The sequence below is a fragment of the Misgurnus anguillicaudatus genome, unplaced genomic scaffold (genome assembly GCF_027580225.2).
Source record: "Misgurnus anguillicaudatus unplaced genomic scaffold, ASM2758022v2 HiC_scaffold_29, whole genome shotgun sequence".
Classification (NCBI taxonomy): Eukaryota; Metazoa; Chordata; class Actinopteri; order Cypriniformes; family Cobitidae; genus Misgurnus; species Misgurnus anguillicaudatus.
The window spans coordinates 7,997,131-8,022,777 of record NW_027395279.1 but is presented as its reverse complement, the minus strand read 5'-3'; the positions used below and the strand labels follow the sequence as shown (position 1 = coordinate 8,022,777).

The window sequence follows — 25,647 nt, the reverse complement described above, 5'->3', positions numbered from 1 at the left end:
GCATAATTTGGATATTTGGTACTGCACCTGGGGATTAGAAATCATGCTCACAAAAGAAGACCCTTGTTTTTTAAGGATGAGTTTGTATGGTAAGATCAGCATATTATTCACACACATGCATGCATTCACAAACTGATTTGATCAGTAATGTAAGTCAAGATAACTACAAAATAAAGTATACATGTTTTATATCTTACTCTATATTGCAGGAATTCAGTAATAGCACTAAAATGTACCGGTATTTTGATACTGATGTGTGAATGATGTCTTACTGGTAAAATAACGGAACGCCACTGCGTGTGTGAACAGCCAACATTCTCACTTCCCAAGGCGTCAAAATTTGAAGCATGTTCGAACGCCTTCAGCATCAGTATGAAGACGCGAAGGGTGCCCCTATGCGTCACCAGGGGCGTCATGCACCAATTTTTTTTAAGGGGGCACAGTGTCAACAGCTCACAGAAATTTGTGCATACACAGACATCAAACGAAATATTATAGAGCTTTCAGTCTTTTCCATGGCACTTACATTTCTAACAATCTGAAAACCCCTGCTTTCATGCAAAAACCTCCAAAATAAGAGTGATGACTAACTTTAATATCAAACACTATTCAATCGGAATAATGACACATTTGCATCATATTTACATCTGAAACGGCATGTTTTATTTTGTCTTAATGGCTTGTTTAATTGTGTCATTAATGCATTTTGCACAACAACTACATTATCATATAAAATTAATGTAATTTTAAATCCATAAAGTATATAAACAACGAAAATGACATAAGCTATAGCCACGTGATTAATTTTAATGTTCAATAATGATTTTAAAAAATATGTTTAGATAAAATTGTTAGAGGAACGGATTTTTGCATAAAATTTTACCTCATGTGAGCATGTGAGATTCCGCGCCCGCGTGAACTCTGGCGAACTTTGGCGTTGTGCCAAGAAGATGAATCTCTACTAATATAACGTTGAGACGGTCACATTTAAAACCATACATTTTCTACACAGAGAAGGTTAACTGCACATTACCGTACTAGGGTTTGGAAATGTTGTGAGCGTTTCTAACACGTTTTAATTCCTCAGATAGCCAAATGCAGCAGCAAGCCATCAACAGCAGAGAGCTCTTACGAGCGCGCCCAGATACTGATGACGTCTGCGACTGCGCTGACTGCAGCTCCAGCTGCCGCCAGAATAAAAGTAATGTAACATGATCAAAACACTATCAAAACGGCGAAAATCTCCAAAAAGTGACAAGGATGCAGCACAGAATGTACAATATTGTGCATATTAAACAGATTAAAATTCAAATAACAATGGATGCTTATTTGATTTTGAGGTTGAATGCAAAATCCATTGGCTCAAAAAACCAAGGGGGCAGGTGCCCCCTCAGTTTGAATGGGCATGACGCCTCTGTGCGTCACTATATCGACGAAATGGGAACTCCGTTGCTTTCATGCTAATCCCTCAGCGTCAGAAATAGACGAAAGGGAATCCCGGAAGGTGATGCCGTCACGTTATGCAATGATCGGCAGGTTCATGCCTCTTCTGGACGGTAACTACCCAATTTTTTTCCAATTTTTAAACCATTGTCACTTGGGGTTGGGGTTAGACTTGGTGTTTGGATGTCAGTTTGTTTATACTTTTTGTCTTCTGATTTTTAAGCCACTGTTGCTTGGGGTTAGAGTTCGGGTTTGGGTTAGGATGTCTGTATTGGTTTATACTTTTTGTCTTCTGATTTTTAAACCATTGTCGCTTGGGGTTAGGGTTAGAGTTGGGTTTGGGTTAGGATGTAATTTTATGTAACAGAAAGTCATTCTAACCCCAACCCCAAGCGACAATGGTAAAAAATTTGGAACAAAAATTGAGTAGTTACCGTCCAGAAGTGGCATGATCCTGCCGATCGTCGCATAACGTGACGGCATCACCTTCCGGGATTCCCTTTCGTCTATATCCGACGCTGAGGGATTAGCACCCTTCGCGTCTTCATACTGACGCTGAAGGCGTTTAAACATGCTTCAGATTTTGACGCCTTGGGGAGTGAGAATGGGTTGGAACAGCACATTTTTGTTTTTACTGGTAAATTCATTCTGGTAAATTCATGGTAATTTACCAGAATTACTGTGTGAAAGAGGCTAATGGCTTTCCTTCATTGAGGTAAATGTTTCCCCCCTGACGCCAGACGTACGTCTACGAGTGACAAAATTACGGTAGGACTGTGCAAACAAAGTATCTGTCTAGCGTTACCATGTCAGTGTATTGATTCATTGTCCCTTCATAGTTTGATAAATGTATAATTAATATTAAATAAACTAAGTGTATTTAATAAACTAAGATGTAGGCTATTTAATAAACTGAGCGCATTCATCTGTCAATATAAAACACGACTTGGCCATAATGATCGGAAGAACGCTTATTGACCACCGTTACTGTAAAATATGCACGTATGTCCATTTAAACAAAATTTTGGTCAAATGTGGATTATATCATTACACTGGCAAGAATATGGTTACATGTAAAGATGCCGTACCAAGTGACAACGCTAAATTCAACTGCTTTTGAAATACGGTGTTTTTTCACTTCCTAAAAAGTAACCGTTTTGGACATATGTAAGCTTCATCGGGCAGCAACGATATGTGAAACGCACACTTGCCCATTATCAACAACAAACTGACACAAAGACATTAATTAGTATCATTCCACATACAACAATGTCAGAACGGTACTCTTTCTCCACACTTGTAAACACTGGAGCAGTAGTTTCGCAGTTTCGACGTGATTATGTAATAAGTAAAGTCACACTGGCGCGTCACACGGCTTGTACAAGACGGAAGTTGTGGTTTAAAAGCATTTATTTTGTTGAAAATGGCAATCGTTTTGCTAGATAAGACCCTTATGCCTCGGTTGAGATTGTTTAATTTTTTTTATGAGATTTGAATGTTTTCCTCAAAATAATAATAATAATAATAATAATAATAATAATAATTTCTTCTGAACTGAACAAAGAAAGACATTAACATCTTGGGTGACATGGGGGTGAGTAAATTATGAGATTTTTTTATAAAAGTGGAGTAATAATTTAATGTTGTTGTTATTATGTCTTTGTAGTTTTTTCTTTTGTTTCTGTCAGACAGTTGCCATCGCTTTATGTCTTCTGAAAAGCCCATTAGTCAAAACAATAGACTTTGAAAACTTTGACAGGAAAATGACGCATTATGCAAATCATTTCAAATGACAGGAAGCACCTAGTCACGCATGTCACACGAGTTGTTTTAATTTAAACAAGCAATAATACTGAAGCATTATACAAAGAGTACAAAAACCGTCACTGGTATCCCTTTTACAAAGGTACTATATGTAGTATTTATGTATAAATGAAGAGTTTCGTTGCAAAACGAGATAACCACCATTTTTTTATTGTTCAGAAATCTCGTTTTTTGGTTGTGCATTACAATTAATTTCAATACAACTGCAGTTGGTTTGTTTTGATTTAAACCTTCATAACTTAAAAAAAATACAGCTAAGTAGCATCATAAAACAAAATAATAACATGATAACGTCTTAATAAACATGTTTTAACAAAAATGAAAAAAATGGATTTATCTCGTTTTGAAACGAAACTCTTCATATTTAACTAATGTTCACTTTCTAGGTACAATGGTTTACCTTTTGAAAGAGCACCACCCCAGTGACTGCTTTTAGACACACTGAAAAAAAATATTCATTGAATTTATTACATTTTTTAAACTCGTTAATTGGCGCTGTCCCGTGAGCGGGACACCTAAATTTATTTCAATATTTTCTATGTAAATGTTAATCTATCACAACAAACTGGAAAGGTCTAAGAATGTAGTTTTCATATTTCAAAACCTTTTAGCAGTAATAATAATGCAGTAACTGTAATTTATTCATTTGTGACACAAGTATGCAGCAAATCTCACAGCAAACCAGCACAAACCTCAGTTTTTTGACAATTTTATTAAAAATAATACTATATTGCATTTTTATTTATTACAAATAAATGTAAACTGCTTTAAAAAAATAATATTTTCACCTCCTGACACTTCCCTAAAAACGTTGAAGTGTCTTCTTTAAAACTAAAAATTACCAAAATTAAAACCAAAATTAGGCTTCTAGACCAAAAAAAGGCCAGAGTTATACTTATTTAAAGGTGTATATCACCTTTTCACACACCCCCCACTCAAAAAGGGCTGCGCCAGTTAAAGGGTTAAAGTGGTTGCAATCAATTTATTTAAGTTACATTTAAACAAAAGTTTTTTGTTTTGTTTTGCCTTTCTAACTTTTTTTGTTTAAATGTAGCTTAAATAAATTGATTGCAATCACTTACCTTATTTTTTTTTTAATTTAATGAATTATTTTTTTCAGTGCTTTAGGTTCCGACAGTACTCACTATCTGGGATTTAACACATTATTGTTTCATATCCAGTCTCAAACTGACAGCCTATTTTACTCATTTGTGTCCCAATATGTTGTAAAATGACAATAAATTGCACTTTTGAGCTACTCTATTACGGCATCTGATAGAATTTAAGGTTAATGGCAAAATTAAATTTGTATTAAATCACAATTTTGATTTTGTTAATCTTCAAATCATACTCACTGCTTTGACACATCTATCTCAACCTGCCCATCTGTTTCTATTGTTCTCTTCCTCCATTCATTTCTTCTGCAAAAAAAGGCTTTAGTTTTTGCTCTTTCAGAGTAAAGGTTCGCTTTTAACACCATCAGTTTTTTTTTCTATCTTTCACATTTTTCTATGTGACCGGTAAAGTGATCATTTGCATACATTAGTGACTAACAAATGTAAAGTTGGTGTTAACATATAAAGTGTGTTTTAGGAGAGTGTTGACTGACTCGCCCGTCACAGAAGAGATGAAGATTGTCGTGTTTGCTCTTCTCCTCTCAGCTCATTGTGAGCTGACAACAGCTCTGAAAAGACAACACTTTTATTTTAGTAATGATACGACATGGAGAGAAGCTCAAAGTCACTGCAGAAGCTCCTATGTAGATCTGTCCAGTGTTGACAGCCAGGAGGAAATGACAGCGATAAACACTGCAAATGGGCTTAGTGGTTCATACGGATACAGCTGGGTTGGTCTGCGACTGATCTCTGCAAACAACTGGCAGTGGAGTGATGGAGGCGATAGCAGTTTTATCATCTGGGGAGCAAAACAACCAAACGATGCCGGCACTGACCTCTGCTGTCGGGTTCTAAATGGCAGTTTGCATGACCGGGCCTGTACTGATCCATATCCTTACTTCTGCTACAAGTGGGACCCTGAACTGATTGTGGTTAAAGAGAATAAGAGCTGGGAGGACGCGTTACAATACTGCAGGACTCATCACACTGATCTGGCCAGTCTGCCAACAGATTTACATCTCATCCAAGCCAAACAAATCATTGCTGACACATCAAGTGTGTGGACAGGTCTACGGTTCCTGGCAGGCTCATGGTTCTGGTTAAGTGATGAGGATCTGGGATACCTTCGTGCCCAGCTGCCAGTCTGTCCTGCCAAATACACTTACTGTGGATCTCTAAACCTAAAAACTCAGCGCTGGGAGAACAGAAACTGTATGGAGGAACGTAACTTTGTCTGCTATTAGAGAGGAGGGTGAGTATCAAAGCATATTATGAAGATAATGCTACTCTGTGTGGATCTTGTACAATATAGTATGATATGTTGACCTTCCACAACATAAATTTTTTTTGTTTTTTGTTGTCTTTTTTCATAGGCTTTCAAGACGACCACAAGATAAATCGTGATAAGTAAATAAATTATGTCTTATTGGTAACCATTCATTCTATTCAAAATAAAAATAAGGCAAATTAGCAAAACAATAAATATATAACACATGCAATTACTCTTTAATTTTGTTAATTGCTTTTATTTAATCCAAGCTTAGTTTGATTTACGCATGTAATCTGAGTAGTGATAATGCATATAATGGATTGAAGATATTGAATGAGAAACTCAACTAAGCTTTAGCTTTAACTAAGAAAAAGTGCTATTATATATAACTGCAAACAGTAACCCAGATTAGAGAGGCTTGTTATTATTAAATACAAAACAGTTAGGTATTAGATTAAAAATGCTTGAAGATGTAAGATTGTAGGACAGAAAGACAGGAAAAGGCGGAGACATCTTAAAAGAGTTGAGCAGATAATGTGTAACCGTGTCTCTCAATAGAAAGATCATAGAAATGTATCTTATTAAACCTTTTTAAGCCGTTTTCAACATTGCTTTTAAGTTTTATTTGTCTTTGCTTTGGAAAAATGTATATTATTAAAGTACTTTTAAAATAATCACAAACAAACATTCTGATAAAAGCTTAGATGATTCTCCTGTCCAGGTTGTGTCAAATGAATACTTGAAAATATTTTTTTTCACCTACAATGTCTTATAAATGAATTTGATCTTTGACTTCCATGATAAAAAATAAACATTGGTTTAGCTTAAGCAAATTGAATGTGTCATTTCTTTATATTATCTTTCTTTATTTTATTTTTACAATAATTGTGGTTTATATTGCACTGTAGCTATGAGTCAATGACATGATGTTAATTATTTTGTGTCCTTATGGATAAATTAAATGTAAAAGGGTTGACATTTCAAAATAAATTTGCAGATTATGCATACATTCTCTTTTCTGAGGACCAAGTCTACATTTTCTGTTTTCACTTCATTTTGACAGAATATTTGGGGGATAATTTCAAAAATGTCAATGTGGTGTAACCGGTCTGTGTCAATTGGTGTAACTAGTATTTTTTAAAATGATAATCTAAATATATTCATAAAAATGTGGAATAAAATAAATAAAATATAATCATCTTGTGTAGTGTATGATTTTTTTTTACAAAAATGTTTACGTCATTTGTCAAAGATTATTTAGAAAACAGAGCTGTTTTCAGTCAGGTCAAATATTACAAAAACACATTAAAATTTACATTTAGAAATAACTAATAAAATAATATTTTAAAAGTATTATTTTTTTTTGACAATTCGCTTACATGCCATAAAGGTGGATAAAATATTTATTATTTCTCATTCTTTGGCACAGTTGGCAGTTACACCATTTGACATTTTCAGGACCATTCAGTCTTAACTTTCATTAAAATGGTGCAAATGTAATTTTTTTTATTTCATATAATTAACATAAATACACTATAAACCTGATGTATGTTTTTTTTAAGATTTTTGAATTTCTCATGCCAAACCATACCATTTTTGTCACTGAGCAAAAGGAGTAACGTGTTTAAGACAGAAAATAACAATAAAGTAACATAAAAAACAATGGAAATTATGAAAACTATGAATTAATTATTTATGCCACATTCATTTAAAAAATAAGGTGCCCAGACATGTAACCCATCATGAATGTGAATCCTAGTAATGTTTTATTTATATATATATCAGAAGTTGTGTTTTTTCCATTTCTCAACCAATATTATTTGTTTGTGATCTATGTGAAGTCTTAAATGTTTTGTTTACAGTTACTTATCTCAATATTTGTACATGAAAAAATTATCATAATAAATTGTGAAAACATTTCCATGTCAAGCATTGATTTGGGTTATTTTTGTGGAGATCTTTTATATAAAGTACATCTGAAGAACACATATTATAAAAATGTTTACCACTTTAACTGCAAATGTTTTACCGGGACGATCTTACAGTAGTCTTTCTAATCGTCTCCTAGCACATTAAATTTGTATAATTTTACTAAACAACACAGACAGCAGACTGACTATATCATTTTTGTAAATGAGCTGTGTTCTGACCTGAAACACAGAAAAAGCTAAAATAAGAACAGAAAAAGGCTTTCACGGTACCTGCAAAATATTTTCGCACGAGCTTGCGTTTTCGGTCTGACTCATTCCATTCATGCGTAGGTTAATGGAAGTCAATGGAAGGAAAAGTATATTTGGTCACATTTTGCCATCTAGTGGACAACAAGAAACTTTAAATGGTTCCTGCACAAAAGTCTCAGGGGCACAGTTACTGGAGTTATGAACCCTTGACAATTCAAATAGATGCAATCATTATTTCTCCCTCTCAAAAAACATAAACACGCACCTGCACGCACACAGACACGCCCTTTGTGTTAACCCAAGATCTTATTTAAGGCATTTAAACAAAATCCCATTAAAAAAAAAAACATATAAAAGACATATAACTGGAAGTGCTAAAATTTTATTTTATTTTATTTTAATCATTTTATTTTATTTTAATTATTTTAATTTAATTTTAATTATTTTACTTAATTTATTTTATTTTAATCATTTTATTTTATTTTATTTTAATTATTTTATTTCATTTTATTTTAATTATTTCATTTCATTTTATTTGCCATAATACAACAGTGCAGATTTAATAATAAATGAATTAAATAAACAAAAAGAGAGAAAAGGTTGTCATTTAACTAGCAATTTTAGAAGTTCACATTAACATGTAATCAATAGGGAATGAGATAAAGCACATTAGGCGTGCTGTCTGAGGGGTCCCAGAGTACTCCCGAGGTGATGGGGTAGAGGAGGCATATGCTGCAATAAAATGTCACGGGACAGAGGTGAAGAATGACTATAGGAAGAATTTGAGGTACTGTAAGTGTTGAGACATGACATCAAGAAAAAAAACCAAAATTGTATGTTTTTCTTTAAAAATGTAGTTAAGTAGCCTACAGTACAAGTATTCTGTTAAAATTGTAATTAAGTAAAGCAGATCCCAAAAATACTATTAACTCCCATATTTTACACCGGTCTAATGCATTCCCATGCTTTTCGGAAACGCACCCGGTCGGGCAAATATTTATATATTTATTGTCCTGCAGCTGCTTATTTTAACATTACCAAATAAGGTTATGACAAAAAAAACTACTAGCCTACCTAACATTACTTTCAAATATAAAAAGTAAACAGTTACTAATAAAATAAGAACAAATCTAATTATGAGCAATAGCACAAATAATACAATACAACAAACATACAAATAAAATAAAACTAAAAAGTTTTTTTAGATTGATCTAACAGTACTGTAGTTTTCGGGTACATAAATTGATGCTAGATTTGTCGCTAGTCATTTTTTTAATTGAAAATAAAAATAAAAGAGAACAAAAAAATAAACTTTACATTTATTAATTTGAAAATTATTGATGAAGCATTAATAAAAAAAACCCCTTTTAAAATATATATTGCCTTTTATTTTAATATTGGCAGTTTTGCCTCAAGAATGAATAAATTGGACGGGTACGAAGACTCTTAAGTTAAACCTTAACTACAGTTATACCATTTCTAGGCGTGTTTCCCGAACTGTACCTTAGCGGGTTTCTTAAGGTATTCCATCTTACGTACAACATTACCAGGTGCTGTCCATGGCGATGGTGCTGAATAGGTTGATATCGATTGCTCGACAATCAATTGTTCACTTTATGTAATAGGTTTCACTGCGTTATGAGATAGCGGTGTTCTTTATATCTAAAGAAACTTTTCAGAAATAGTTCAAGTTAAATTTATTAGGAATATCTTGTAAAAATATGTCAAATTGCAAACAACTAAATTCAACCTTTTATTTTATATCAAACCCGTACAAAACACGCAATTCATTTCCACACGTATTAGGCATAAACTGCTCCAATGCATCCGCTATGCCTTCACTTTAAAGGATAATTTATATTAGAGTTACAAGTGCGTTGCACAGGGGAATAAGGTGGGTCGTGAAAGTCACCTGCTTGGATGTGCATTAAAATTAAAATATATAAAAACAAACTGTCGTTCATTAGTTCACATGTGTATTGTGCTTAGACACTGGATGCGCAACCAGCGTGGTTAAGACGCATTTCTGGAGCAGCGCCTGTTAAATATATCATAAAAATATATATTATATAATATATAAACATATATTATGATTGCATTAGATTTGAGCTTTGATTAGTTTTAATGTGGAAATTTTGTTCACCTTAGGAGGCTATACAAGCAGTAATCAAGTGGAGCAGTTTATTTTGAATGCAGTTGCCTCAAAGTTATAAAACATAAAAAAAAACTTTGATGCAAAGTCGAATTAACATCAATAATAATATTTAGGAAAATCAACAATTATGATTTCGTGATGAATGTGCTCCCGTGGCATGCAATTTTTTACTTGATTTGTTTTATTTGCAGCTAAAATAGCCGGTAAACTAAAGATTTAACGGATATGAAATGCACAAATGAAATAGTGAAATTCGCTGTATAAGTGCCATAGTTTCACCAACTCCTCCACCCAAAATATATTTTTAAATAGTTTCTTAAGCCTGTAGCATTTAATAGTTCGAAGCTGATGTTCATTTCGGAAACATGATTAAAATTCTAACAACCATCGGTGTAATTATGTCAAATTATGTGAATGTTTTATTCTTTAAATTAAAAATATTTGCCTAATTAAACACGGAGTGTATTGCAACTTTTTTTTTTTTTACAAATATATAGTTTTATAGACTGCAATGTAAGCTTTTATCACAGTCATGGCCCCTAGCGGAGTCAAGTGGGATAAGGTATAGCTAAGAGTGCTCCAGACCAACCTTTCGAATGAATGACTTACAGAAGAGATACGTAACTAAGAACGTTTCGGGAAACACGTATTAACGATAAGGTACAGCTTAAGGTACAACTTAAGAACGACATAGCGTTAAGAAGGTTTCGGGAAACGCAGCCCAGATCTTATGAGAGATCACTACAGATGATAAGTGATACATCTGACTTTATAGACCAATCATGACCCAAAGTAAAAAAAGGATATATATTTTCATCAAAAGACTGTGCAGTGAATGAGTAGATATTACACACAGTCTCCATATCATAAAAAGAGACTCGACCCTCCTCATAATCCACAAACACCCCGACTCTCTGAGGTGCCACATTCAGGAAAAGAGGAATATATGGATTCTCACAAGCCAAATACATCCCATCTCTCCTCCCCATAGTCCAGAATCCATTCTTAGGATTCAGACGGATCTCGCCCTTCCTTTTAACAGAGTCTTTGGCCACACCCACATACCACCTAGTTAACCCCTTCACCTGCACCTCATAGTAAAAACATCCTGAAGTGAATCCTTCCTTTCCAAGAACACAGAAATATTTGTTATTTTGCTTTTTTTCTCCATCCTCCGCTCTTTTAAGCTTGTATTCATATCTCATTTGTTTCCCATCATCAGACAAAATGAGATCTGGATGAGCTGAATCAGGATCCAGAGTCACATTCACTGCTAAAATATTGAGATTTCTGCTTTACAGTTGTAATATAATATTATTAGTTGCTGTCTTTCTATAACACAACATCACTTACATAGAAATAAACACACACAAAGCATAGAGAAAATTAACTGAAGTTAAATATATATAATAAATGTAAAATAAATAAAAATGTATAGAGGATAACAAATAAAGTCACTATAAAACACCACATACAGTCTCATTTAACAGCTGTAGATCTATAAAAACTTTAATGATGCCATCAAACTTTAACTTACCTGCATATTTTCTTAACAGTGATTTCACTAAAAACAGACAGACAATAAAGAGTTAACTAGAGATCATAACAGAATTATACTTAAGATTGAAAATAACATAAAAAATCACAGTAAAATATGACACAAAATGTGTTAAATTGAATTGCAAATGAACGCATGCCTAATAATGCATAATATAATACATTTAAAATAAATTCATCACTTTCTACAGTCTTCTTTTCTCTCAGCAAATGTTTCTCACGGTTCTAAAGAAAATTTAAAGTAATGACAAGAGAAAAGTAAATAAAACAACACTAAACAACTAAACTGAATTAAATACTTTTTTATTGTTTTAACAAATGATTTTATGCTGGATCTTCTTTTTGATCCTTTAAACTTGTAGACACAAACATTCTTGTGTAATCATTTACAGTGCTGGTGGATAAAGTTTGTGACAAAGCATTCACATAAAATGTCCAGTAAATGTACTTATCCCACAATAGTTAGTTTGTCTAGAACAAAGCACTCACATAACTCATCTGGGTAATATACTTATGTCGCAATAGTTAGCCTGTCTGGAACCGACCTTACTTAAACCACAATACTGTATGACACTTGCATTACAAGTGAACGGCCCCTACGCTAATAGGATTTTGTTTCTCTCTCCCTGTCTAATCCTCGACCCTGAGGACAATGAGACAAACAGACCCAGTTCCTGCAGCTGTGAAGGTCATCACACCACTGATCTACTGACCGTCCTTCAACATGATGCCCAGCCGATGCCTGACCATATATATATGGTTTCCGCCTCCTAGCAGTTTTCCCTCTGGACTAGCCAGGAGGGTTTTTCTCCTAGGGTTTTTTTCATCCCCTGGAGAGTCTGCCACCTTTGGCTTAAGTTACTACTTTACTGTATACGTTACATTATTACTACGTTCATTTTAATGTAAAGCTGCTTTGAAACAATTAACAATTGTGAAAAGCACTATATAAATAAATTTGAATTGAATTGAATTGAAATCTTGGTCATAATGACTGAGTGACCAAGACATATGCAGAGTTTTGCATTTGTGCTTGGGGCACCTATTGGCAAACAAGGGTACTGCATGCTTTGAAATTAGAGAGAGTCTTTAAAACTATCTTAGCCTTAATTTAAAATATTAATTTAAATTATCATATTTCATTAGTAAAATCATAATTGTCTGTGCCTCCCAAACTCTGTCTATGATACCAGATTGAATTTCTGCACTGATCCTCTTTACACACAAAGCTGTTTATTTTCATCAATATTCATGAAATTTTCCACTGATCTTATTTGAAATCATTGCAGGCCTATCTCAAGTATCTTAATCAGGTTGTGGTCAGGACTCTTGGTCACTCCATAATGTGTTTATGCGCTCAGTCTTTTACAATGCTTTTGCGTGACTTTATATCACTAAAATGGCCCCAATACATGGAAGTGGTCTCCTATTTTTCCTAATTTCTGTGACTGTATGTGATAATTCTGTGTCAATTTATTAATCATTTAGCTGATCAAAACAGATTTTATATTTACAAAATTTAAAGCCAACAGGCAAAATTACCATCATCTATTATTTTCTCTTCACACTTTAGGCTCTGGTCTTCACTATTTAGGGTTATGTTCTCACTCTTTAGGGTCTGGTTCTCACTCTTTAAGGTCTCACTCTTTAGGGTCTGGTTCTCACTTTTTAGGTTCTCACTTTTTAGAGTCTGGTCTTCATTCTTTAGGGTCTGGTTCTCACTCTTTAGGGTTTGGTTCTCACTCTTTAGGTTCTCACTCTTCAGTCTCTGGTCCTCACTCTTAAGAGTCTGGTCTTCACTCTTTAGGGTCTGGTTCTCACTCTTTAGGATCTCATTCTTTAGGGTCTGGTTCTCACTCTTTAGGGTCTGGTTTTCACTTTTTAGGTTCTCACTTTTTAAAGTCTGATCTTCACTCTTTAGGGTCTGGTTCTCACTCTTTAGGGTCTGGTTCTCACTCTTTAGAGTCTGGTCTTCACTCTTTAGGGTCTGGTTCTCACTCTTTAGGCTCTGGTCTTCACTCTTTAGGGTCTGGTTCTCACTCTTTAAGTTCTCATTCTTTAGGGTCTGGTTCTCACTCTTTAGGGTCTGGTTCTCACTTTTAGGATTCTCATTCTTTAGAGTCTGATCTTCACTCTTTAAGGTCTGGTTCTCACTCTTTAGGTTCTCACTCTTGAGGCTCTGGTCCTCACTCTTTAGGTTAATATTTTTTAGGGTTTGATCTTCACTCTTTAGATTCTCACTCTTTTGGATCTGGGTTTCCATCTTTAAGGTCTGGTCTTCACTCTTTACTTTCTGGTCTTTACTCTTTAGGGTCTGGTTCTCACTCTTTAAGGTCTGGTCTTCACTCTTTAGGCTCTCACTCTTTTGGGTCTTGGTCTCCATCTTTAGGTTCTGGTCTTTACTCTTTAGGATCTGGTCCTCACTTTTTCTGGTCTGGTTCTCACTCTTTAGGGTCTGATCTTCACTCTTTACGTTTTCACTCCTCAGGGTCTGGTTCTCACTCTTTAGGGTCTGGTTCTCACTCTTCAGGGTCTGGTTCTCACTCTTTAGGGTCTGGTTCTCACTATTTAGGGTCTGGTTCTCACTCTTCAGGGTCTGGTTCTCACTCTTTAGGGTCTGGTTCTCACTCTTTAGGGTCTGGTTCTCACTCTTCAGGGTCTGGTTCTCACTCTTTAGGATCTGGTTCTCACTCTTTAGGGTCTGGTTCTCACTCTTCAGGGTCTGGTTCTCACTCTTTAGGGTCTGGTTCTCACTCTTCAGGGTCTGGTTCTCACTCTTTAGGGTCTGGTTCTCACTATTTAGGGTCTGGTTCTCACTCTTCAGGATCTGGTTCTCACTCTTTAAGGTCTGATCTTCACTCTGTAGTCTCTGGCCCTCTCTTTGTTTTTTACTCTGGAGTTCTGTAGAAAAAAACATTACATTGACATACTTATTTCTTAACAGAAATAGCAACCATGAACATAAAAAACATTATTTTTAAGCAAATGCCAACTTGACACTGTGTTGATCTTTACAGGATAATGTGTGCAGTTTTCGCCACATAACATAGACCATATAAACTGTTGTGATCTAATTTAATTCTTTTTGCTTTTAAGTGCTGCTATGAGAAGTGAAATCTCAAATAGCAAAATGAAAATGTTATTCTTTTAAAAACTGTAACAAACATCAGTCACACACACTACACTAAGATTAACAGTCTTAGGTCTCACTATAATGTATACAGTATTTACAAACAATAAATCTAATAAAACAAACATGAATGTTACCTCGTGTGTTAACAAACACAGTGATCAGTATTGCAATCACCACACTGAGCACAACTGAAATCAAGATCAGAATCCAGAAATTAAACATTTTACCTGTAAAACAAAACTGTTGTGTTTAGAAACCAAGCTCACTGTTTAGAGTAAAAAATAACTTTCTGTTTCATTAAAAAAAACAATGATCAAGCTGTAAAGTACATTTAGACTAAAATACAATACATATTATGCTTCACTACAACAAAAATCACAGTACTCAGATTTCCAACTCAGATTTCCACCAGTGTTCCCAGCTTTCATCTCCTGCTCATGAACTCAAGAAAGAGGATCCAAGGTGCAGAAGTCTGGTCTCCAGTCTGGTGGACTTCTGGGTCCGCTGATTCAATACGGGCAGCTGGTGTTCTGGTGGTCTGTTGGTCCCAAAGGCATCAGAGGTTTATCATCTGTTCTCTCCCTGTTGTGGCTATGGCCTTTATAACAAACTACGATATTTTGTGGAATGATTTTCATTTTACCAAACTACAGACTCAGATATGATCTAATGTTTTTGCATAACCTGTTATTTTACATTCCTTAAACTGCAAGAGTTTCAGAAATTTACTGTGACATGCAATGAATTTCCTGCTTTGATTTAATAAACAAACAAACAAACAAAAAAAAAAACACAGAATGATCTCTTAATGAGTAAGGTTAGATGTTTCAAATATTTGTCAGATATGGCGTATTAAACATGATACACTCATTACATTATTATGCACTACTGTCATTGTCTGTTAAACTGCCCAAATGCACTTCATTAATGTACTCATAAAATAAAAATAGTTTACACCCACATATTTTCTCATTAACACAACTGCTGAGCTATTACTATAACCCATGGTTGTTTATAACATCATCCCGCATTGGATAATTTTTAACCAAGCTGTGTTTTCTGTCAAATATTAGTCTCAGCCTCAGACGTCACGCCCACAAACTGTTGGCTGAACGTTTGATGTTTTTCGTACACTTTTCTGGAAACCCTGTGAGAATGTTAAAGTCGTCTTTGATTGGTTGGAAAAAAACGGATTTCCAGGAGACGCGAGTGTCGCGATTAGTTTCAGTCCCTGGAAAACAAAGCTCTGACGTTCCATTGAGGAAGAGAATCAGTCGTGTTCACGTGGATAATAATGAGCAGTTATCATGATCAGCTAAACATTGGATTCTCAAAAATATGCAAAGTTCGCGGCATCGACTCTCTAAAAGACGTCCAAGAGTTTTCTTTAAGGCAGTTAGTGGAGTCAAAAAGTTTGGTTCTCCTGAATTGCTTGTATGTGTTTAAAAGTGGAGAGATATGCTTCAAACAGACGTTTAACAGGATCGTCTCATTGGTGTGGCTGTTGATGAAGTGCACAACGTTGTCCTATGGTGAGTAATGTTGTTTATTTAGATACTATTTGGTTGCGGCTGGTTATTTCAATAACTGACTTGTTGCCAGACGGCTCGTTATTGTGGGGAGTCCAAAACGTGACGCTAGATGAAACAAACTGTGATTGGTTGTTTGACATGTCGGTCAAACAGCTCGTGGGCGGGCTTTGTCCAGAAAAAGCAGCGAAAAACACCAGACCTTCAGTATTGGTCTGGCTACACGAGACTAGTCAAATATTAACCCAGCATGGGTTAAAAACAACCCAGCCATTTTTATGGTGTGTTCACATCAGACGTGAATGAATCGTTAAGTGCAATTTACATATTAAGTCAATGCAAAGACACGATAGACATCCCGCAGCACGATGAGCGTGAATGACGCCCCATTCAGACAACCAGTGACAAGCAGTAGTAGAGCGACGTGATCTCATTAATTTCAATGAAATTTTGGTGAAAAGTTGAAGAAAAGTTTAACTTTATGCAAATGATGAGCGATTTTTTTGCAGCGACTACCAATGGGAGCGAAGCAGTGGAGTTCACATCATCATTCTCATGCCAGTTACTGTGGACGCTACTCATTTGTTTATGACAACCAGATTTATAAACGCCTCATTAAAAAAAACGGGCGACACATAATGAGAAAGTCGCTGGTGGTCTGAATAAGGCTTTTGGGCGTTTGAAGCGCATAATGCATGATTCGCGCAAGATGAAGAATCTGAACTTTGGCGGATATTCATGCCACGTTAACCAATAAGGAGCTTGCTTTAGTGACTAGTGAGTATGACATAGGGAGCGGAGGCAGAAATACTAAACAACAATGGAGGACAAAATTTTTGTCGCTGTATGTAGGCACCTGGAGCTGTACAACACATATTCGTACTTAGAAGTTAGAAACAGAAATTTTGCTTGTGAGGGAGGAGGTTGGACAACCTGGTAAATAAAAAAAAATGCTCTTGTAAGGGTTTTTGTCTTGTGTTCTGTTTGTTTTTGTTATTAGGACTTTTATTTTGACACTCTGTTCTGTTCCGACTTTTATTTTGAAATATCATCATGCCATGTTTCACTTCCGACTTCCTGTTTGTTTTGTATAAAGCCACTTCAATTCTGTTCACTCGTTGCTGATTATTGTTTAGCCTGTCTTTATCCTAGCGTATATCTGTTTACCTGTATCTTGTTCTGTGTTAGCCTGTTTTTGACCCGTGCCTGTTATCTGGATATTGGTTGTTTTCTGCCTGCCCTGACCATTTGCTTGTTTTTTCGACTACTCTTTTGGATTGCCATTTTTTGGATGTGTTGGCTTGCACGTTGTGGATTTACTTAATAAACCTCTTTTGCACATGGATTCAACTCTCCATTGCTTTCTTTAAGGCACCCCACGTTACAGCTCTTTAATCAATTTGAGCTATATATACATATTGAGACTGGCCAAAGCCAGCAAGTTAAATCAAAATGTTCAAGCATCCAACTACGTGCGAATAGCCCAATTTATTCACATCATTCGCATCTGGTGTGAACGCGCAGTTACCCCCCATTCAGACAGCCAGCGACCAGCAGTAGCAGAGCGACGCGATCTCATTCATTTCAGTGGAAACCGGGCGACTTCCGGCGGCACGAGCGAAAGTGACCGTAGGCGACCGTAGGGGCGTGTCCAGCGACGCGAAAAAGTTTAACTTTATGCAAATGTAGAGCGAATTTCGGGAGTGACTACCAATGAGAACGAAGCAGTGGAGTTCACGTCATCCTTCTCTCGTCAGTTACTGGCGTAGATGGTACTCATTTGTTTATGACAAGCAGATTTAGAAACGCCTCATTGAAAGAGACGGGCGACACACAGCGATGACATCGCTGGCTGTCTGAATGCGGCGTTAGAGTGCAGTACATCCCAAATACACAAGTATTACCCTGTTAGAAGCGCCATTCCCTTCATGTACTGTCTGTATTTATTTGCAGAGTTGTTTGTCCAGTACAGGTGGGGTTAAAGGTGGTCTTCTGGTCAGTTTGATTATATCAAGTTGCGTTTGGTCACATGGTCAAAGAAAGGATAAATAGGGAATGTTGGATATGCTCGCTCTCTTCTTTTTCCCTGATCTTCATTTGGACTGATCTCATTGAACTCTGCTCTTGGATTCTGTCCAAATTCACTAGAATTCATTAACTTAACATATAAGTCATGATCTCTTCCTCAGAACTGTCTCTCTCTCTTATATATACACACAAACACACACGGACACGCACAAACACAAACACACACGGACACGCACACACACGCACACACACACACACACACACACACACACACACACACACACACACACACACACACACACACACACACACTCACACTCACACTCACACTCACACTCACACTCACACACACACTCACACACACACACACACACACACACACACACACACACACACACACACACAAGTGCCCAGACTGGTTGCATATTTTCAAAAGTCAAGGAAATCCTAGTAATGTTTTATTTTTTTTCTCAATCCCATATCCAGTGAGAGGGCTGTCTGTAATCACGCACCAAACGACTCCGAATAAAAAACACAGACTTATCATTACGGTGGGTTCCAGTGTTAAGAGAGAGCTTTACTTCCTGCTTTTTTTCAAAACAATCGCATCTTAATGAAGAAAGCGCGCCCGGACTCGGATCGATAAAAAGTACAGTGTGAGTGCGTGCACCTGGGGGAGTAGGGAGGGGTGACAATTGCGCTGGGGCATGGTTTGGATAATGTGAGTGCGCCCTTAAACAAAACTGTTGTCAAGAATAACTTAATGTTTCATTAGAAATATAAACAATGATCAAGTTCCATAGTAAATTTAGGCTCAAATACATGTCTAAACTGTATGGCTGTGAATTTTTTTACAAACATACTGTTAACATACCGTTTACATCCCATATAAATATATCGTCGCTGCCCGATGAAACTCATGTACGTTCAAAATGGTTAAAGTGAAAAAAAAAACACTGTATTTCAAAAGCAGTTGAATGTAGCGTTGTCATACCTGGTACGGCATCTTTACATGTAACCATATTCTTGCCAGTGTAATGATATAATCCACATTTGACCAAAATTGAGTTTAAATGGACATACGTACATATTTTACAGTAACGGTGGTCGATACGCATTCTTCCAATCGTTTATTAGAATGGCCAAGTCGCGTTTCATATTGACAGATGAATACGGTCAGTTTATTAAGTAGCCTTTGTCTTAGTTTATTAAATTAAATTCAATTTTATTTATATAGCGCTTTTCACAATTGTTAATTGTTGCAAAGCAGCTTTACATGAGTAGATGTAAAGGAGAACACAGAAAATCAATAGATAATATAAGAAGTAGAGATAGCGGCTAAGGTTAAACCGTACAAGCGAGCGTATTAATAATGTAACGTATACAGTAAAGTGCTAAGTTGGCTGACTCTACCTGGGACGAAAAAAAAACCCTAGGAGAAAACCCGGTGGGAAAAAGCTCCTAGAAGGACAAAAACCCTTGGGAGAAATTAATATATATTTATATATATAGATACGGTAGGGATAGGAAGCGGGTTAGCGGATTAAACTGGTTCAGCCGCAGTGGCGGAACTAAAATTTTTTTAATGGGGTGGCCAGGGGGTGGCCAAAGCTACTTTAGGGGGTCCATAGTCCATAAAAGAAAATGACGTGTAATCATGTATCAAGAAAGCATAAATGAATCTTCTGATCGCATTAGATGTAAACATAATAAGGGTGAATTTTAAATCTTTCTTCTGTATTTCTTACATCTGATTTACTGTCTGTTAAAGGGATTCACCCAAAAATGAAAATTCTGTCATCATTTACTCACCCTTATGTTTTTCTAAACCTGCATTTTATTTTAATAAACACAAAAGAAGATATTTTGATAAATGATGATAAGCACACAATTAATGGTATATCCATTAAATCCCATTATGTTGTTTTTATTCCTACTATGGAAGTCAATGGTTAACAGCTGTGTGCATACCATCATTTATCAAAATATCTTCTTTTGTGTTCATAAGAAAAAAGAAATTCGTACAGGTTTAGAACAACATAAGGATGTAAAAATGATGACAGAATTTTCATTTTGTGAACTATCCCTTTAATGAAGCAAAAGATCAGGAAATCTGAACTCCATGATAAACCTTAAACTTTCTTCAAATAGCAGAGCTCAACACAAAGGATGTTTCGATTAATCTTTATTTACGAAGATACAGAAGATGCAAAAGTTTTATTTTTTCTTTTAATATTTAATTAACTTTAATGACAGAGAGACTTCAACAGGTTAGGCTAAGTCCGAATGCAATAAAATGTTTATTCGTTTAAGACGTACAGTAACCAAATGTTTAGTATGAAAATCACCAAGACAGCTATTTTGACATATGAGCATTTGTCCGTTTAAGCCAAAAAGACGCGAATATGAAGTCGTTTAAGCTCTGGCTGTGCACGCGCACTATCGGATATGCGCGTCGCGCTTTCAAGTTCAATGTGGCAATCCAGTTGAATTAACAATTATACAGTAGCCTATAAAGATCACGTCAAGAATGAAAACATGGTGCTGGGTTTTGTTGAAAAAGAATTGGCAATCTTAGACTTTATTCAGTCCACAAGACAATTACCACACTTCCAGCATATACGGTGAAAATAAATCATGTAGTATTAGCAAAATGTACGACTTCACTTACATCATTTTAAAGAGATTCCAAGCATTATGTAGACATGACATTTATCTTCTGATGGTATGAAAAGTATTCGTTAAGTTACAGTAATTTTTCTGATGCGTTTTTGAAAAGACGTCACTGATGGAGAGATAACAGAACGCGCATTATGTATATTTTCTTAATTTTGTGAAAAGCACAACATTCAGTTTTATAGACACACAAAAATCAGCAGAGTAATCCAAGTCTCTTTGCGCAGTGATTGAAAAATAAAGAGTTTGCGCCGCGACCGCAGGGACGGTTAATATGTTTGTTTTTAACAATGTGCTGCGCTGCCGCACGTCGAAAATAAACATAGCTTAGATTAAGTGAATGTAGCGCATAGATTAAGTGAAAGTGAAAGTAGCGCAATACATTTGGGGTGGCACACGGGGTGGCCAGTGACATGTCAAGGGTGTCCAGTGCCACCCTGGACACCCCTCTGGCTCCGCCACTGTTCAGCCGGTGGTCGTTGGTACGCATTGGCTGGGCATCACGTTGAAGGACAGCCAGTAGATCAGTGGTGCGATGACCCTCACAGCAACAGGAACTGTTGTCTCATTTGTCCTCGGGGTCGAGGACGATACAGGGAGACAAAAACAGAGTTCTATTAGCATTGGGGCCGTTCGCATGTAATGCAAGTGTCATACAAATACGTTTAGTTTATTTAATATTAATTATACATTTAATAAATGTCTCTTGCAAACTATGAAGGGAAAATGAATCAATACACTGACATGGTAATGCTAGACAGATACTTTGTTTGCACAGTCCTACCGTAATTTTGTCACTCCTAGACGTACGTCTGGCGTCAGGGGGGAAACATTTACCTCGATGAAGGAAAGTCATTGTTTCACCAGGCTATGTTTATTCAGCTATCCAGTGCTGAGCTCAATGAAACTTCACGAGACCAGCTTCTCCCAAGGGTTTTTTTCCTCCTAGGACTTTTTGTTCCTCCCTGAGGTTTTTCTCCTAGGGTTTTTTTCAACCCCGGGGAATCAGCCGACATTGGCTTAACTTGGCACCCTCTTGTATACGAGACATTATTAATACGCTCATTTGTAAAGTTTATTCATAACCGCTGAATTTTGCTAAGTATATAGTATGTCGATTTTTCTGTGTTTCCCCTGCTTCTTTTAATGTAAAGCTGCTTTAAACCAATTGTTAACGCTATATAAATACAATTGAATTGAATTAAAAGGTTTGTCCAATACTGTTTCAATTCTTACTATTACTTTCTTTTGCATGTAAATATAATAAACGATTACCTGCTCTTAATTCTGTAATTTAACTTATAATCAGTAGAGTAACAAACATGAACTTCATCTTTGAATGACAGGTCACTAAAAATAAAAAATACGATGTTACAATTCACACAGATCACATGGCAGCATACTTGGAACAACCACAACATTTAATATTGACATATATACACCAGCATTACAGATACCTGTAAGTGTACATTTATAAAATAAAACATAAATCATTAACAAATGAATCTATAAAAATGTGAGGCAGTTTGAAGGCAGTCATTTATAAATTAAGGGTATTGCGGAGGATTCTTTTTCCGGGTGGATCATCAAGACTTTTGGTCCTCCTAGTTGTCAATCAGGAGTGTTGCCCAATTGCATTTTTTAAAAATTGGAGAAGGCAGTTATTTTCTAAAATTTGAGAAAATCCTCCGCTATTCCTTAAAACTACACTGAAATTACTTAACTCATTCACCGCCAGCCTTTTTGAGAAAAGTTGCCCACCTGCATTTTTGTGATTTTAACAAAATTTTCATAAAATTCCTTGCAGGAAAAATCACTTTCTATAAATATATAAACATACAAATTATATCAAATTAAAGAACACACCCTCTGCTTTCAAACAAACAATAAACAAACACACAAACAAACAAAATGGGGAAAAAACGTTTCATTATATATTTACTTTTTCTACTTAATTTAACCACTGAAATATGGATATTTCTCTTCAAAAATACAACATTTTGAGCAAAAAGCTTAAAAAATTGTGTTTTTGTAAAGGAATTTATGTTAGAGATCAGACTCAGAATGACTATCAAACATAAAGGCAGTTAAAAAAATCATTATATCTTTTTAACTTCCGTTTTTGATAAATTCGATTTGGCGTCATCTGGTGGATAAAAGCGGTATTACACTTTCACTTTGAAATTCGTCCAAAAAGGCATATTTATTAGTTAAATATGAACTCATAAATGACGAGATAACTCGTCAATGGCGGTGAATGAGTTAAGTACAGTAACGAAGTGCATTTACTCAAGTACTTCACACCTCTTTTTTTTAATCGGTGTATACCACTAGTCAACTAAATGAATATAACATGGCAAAGATGAATGCTCATTTATATATTGATTCAATAGATTTATTGTATTTTGAAAAAAACTTCATGGATTTCTGTTTTATACGGATAATTCATTTTTATAAATCTAAAAAAAAATTATGGATTTGAATTTTTTATGTTTTTATAACCTAAAGATGCTATGTGAAAGTTTGTAACAGAAAATAGTGGTTTTCATTTTGTCACTTTCTTGGTATAGAAAACACATTTTTACTTAAATTAGTCAAAATGGATTTATTGCGTTTTGGAACCAAACTCTTCAGATATTACACAGTTTGTTCTTTACTACTGCTCTAGTAGGTCATGGTGCCATGCCAAGTGCATGGGTTTGATTATCAGTGAGTGTACATGCAGCTAAAATGTACTTGAATGCAAAAAATCTTGCCCCTACAGATCCAAGATTAAGTTCACCAATTGTAACTAAATCTCTCTCTCCATCAGAAAATTATTTTGTCTGATACTCAAATGAGCAGAGTTTATTGAATAACACATAGTTTATCTTGTCAAGCAGACATAACTTAAAATATTGAGTCTCTTAATATATTATTAGATTTTTTATTTTTAGATCAGATATTTATCAGATCTCATGAGAGATTACTACAGATGATGAGTGGTTCAGTTGAGTTTTTAAAACGTAAAGGAAACAAATAAAAAACAGGATATAGTTTCTCATTAAAATATTGACCAGTAAATGAGTAAATATGAAGCATAGAGCTTACATCATAAAAAGAGACTTGACCCTCCTCATAATCCACAAACACCCCGACTCTCTGAGGATCCACACTCAAGGAAAGAGGAACAGATGGATACTCACAAGCCTGATACCTCTCGTCTTTTAGACCTACAGTCCAGTATCCATTCTCAGGATTCAGACTGATATACCCCTTCCTCCTAACAGATTCTCTGGCCACACCCACAAACCACCTATTTAACCCCTTCACCTGCACCTCATAGTAAAAACACCCTGAGGTGAATCCTTCCTTTCCGAGAACACATGGACTTTCAGTAAACTTGTTATTTGACTTTTGATCTTCATCCTTCACTGATTGTTTTTCATATCTCACTCGTTTCCCATCATCAGACACAATGAGATGTGGATGAGCTGAATCAGGATCCAGAGTCACATTCACTGTTAAAATATTGAGATTTCTGCTTTACAGATGAATGTTGTAATAATGATGATAATAATGTTATTAGTTTGTGTCTTACACAACATCACTTTACAGAGAAATAAACAAACATAAACACACTGCATAGAGAAAATTAACTGAAGCAAAACAAATCTGAACAATATATAACAACAAATGAACACAAATTAAAAATATAAAGAGGATATCAAACAAATTCAATATGTCAATAAAACCACATACAGTCTCATCTAACATCTGTAGATCTATATCACTTTAATGATGATATTAAACTTTAACTTACCTGCATATTTTCTTAAAAGTGATTTCACTAAAAACAGACAGACAGTAAAGAGTTAAACAGAGATCATAACAGAATTTAAATATATAGATTCAAAACAAAAATATTATCTATTTTACTTACAAATAATGTGACAGTGTGTTAATTTGTTTTGCAAATGAAATGATGTCTTATTACAAACAATTGAATAAAGCCATTTAAACCAAACTCACAGCTTCTTACAATCTTCTTCTCTTTCAGTAAGAGCATGTCATGGTCTACAGAAAGTTCAAGATGTAAAGACAAGAGAAAAAAAATGTAATAACTCAACAGCTGGTCTAGAGTCAGTTCTTTGGACACATCATAAAGCAACAAAACACCAGCTGATTGTGCTTCCCATGGGTTTCCTGCTTCTTCCCATGTGGATCTATAGGACCTGACCTGTGACTCTCCTCTTTCACAATTTATTTTTCCACTCTTCCTCCCTCCAGGCTCACTAAAAACTGCTATACAGATGAAGAGTTTGGTTCCAAAACGCAATAAATGCCATTTAAAAAAAATAGTTACCCCCAAAATCAGTATTGTATCAGGTCACTTTTTAAAAGTAAATTTTTTAATTTACACAAAATCCGATAACTGCCGTGTTATTCTGTCATCTTTTCTCCCTTTTTCCCAAAACGCGATAAACACAGCCCTCCTTCTCTGCAGAATGCAATAAATCCGCTCAACCAATCACAGCACACCATTCCATGCATTGTAAACAATAATTCCGTCGGGTTGAATACACACAGAATCCTAGTTTTCCTCTTCTACTTTGTACTTCGTGATCAACAAACAAACAAAATAATACTTTTGATGGCATTGATAAACAGTGGCGGAACTAGAATTTTTTTAATGGGGTGGCCAGGGGGTGGCCAAAGGTACTTCAGGGGGTCCATAGTCCATAAAAGAAAATGACG

At 35.4% G+C, this 25,647-nt stretch overlaps 1 protein-coding gene across 1 annotated transcript; it reads right to left on the bottom strand.

Annotated features, from left to right (window-relative positions):
* Nucleotides 1-8,501: 8,501 nt before the first annotated feature.
* Nucleotides 8,502-14,899, bottom strand: LOC129425891 (uncharacterized). Its single transcript, XM_073865091.1, has 5 exons — nucleotides 14,812-14,899; nucleotides 13,087-14,445; nucleotides 11,525-11,551; nucleotides 10,842-11,230; nucleotides 8,502-8,564 (listed from the first exon to the last, which is right to left on the bottom strand). The coding sequence occupies exons 1-5, from the start codon at nucleotides 14,897-14,899 to the stop codon at nucleotides 8,502-8,504; spliced, it is 1,926 nt and encodes a 641-aa protein (XP_073721192.1).
* Nucleotides 14,900-25,647: the final 10,748 nt, after the last annotated feature.

What these genes read in the sequence shown, in the direction of transcription:
- LOC129425891 (XM_073865091.1), bottom strand. Translation starts at nt 14,899, where the DNA reads ATGTTTAATTTCTGGATTCTGATCTTGATTTCAGTTGTGCTCAGTGTG. An exon ending in TGTGTTTGTTAACACACGAG is followed by an intron (nt 14,446 to 14,811) that starts GTAACATTCATG and finishes TTTTTTCTACAG; the next exon opens with AACTCCAGAGTAAAAAACAA. An exon ending in CTTTTTATGATATGGAGACT is followed by an intron (nt 8,565 to 10,841) that starts GTGTGTAATATC and finishes ATTTTATTGCAG; the next exon opens with CATATGCCTCCTCTACCCCA.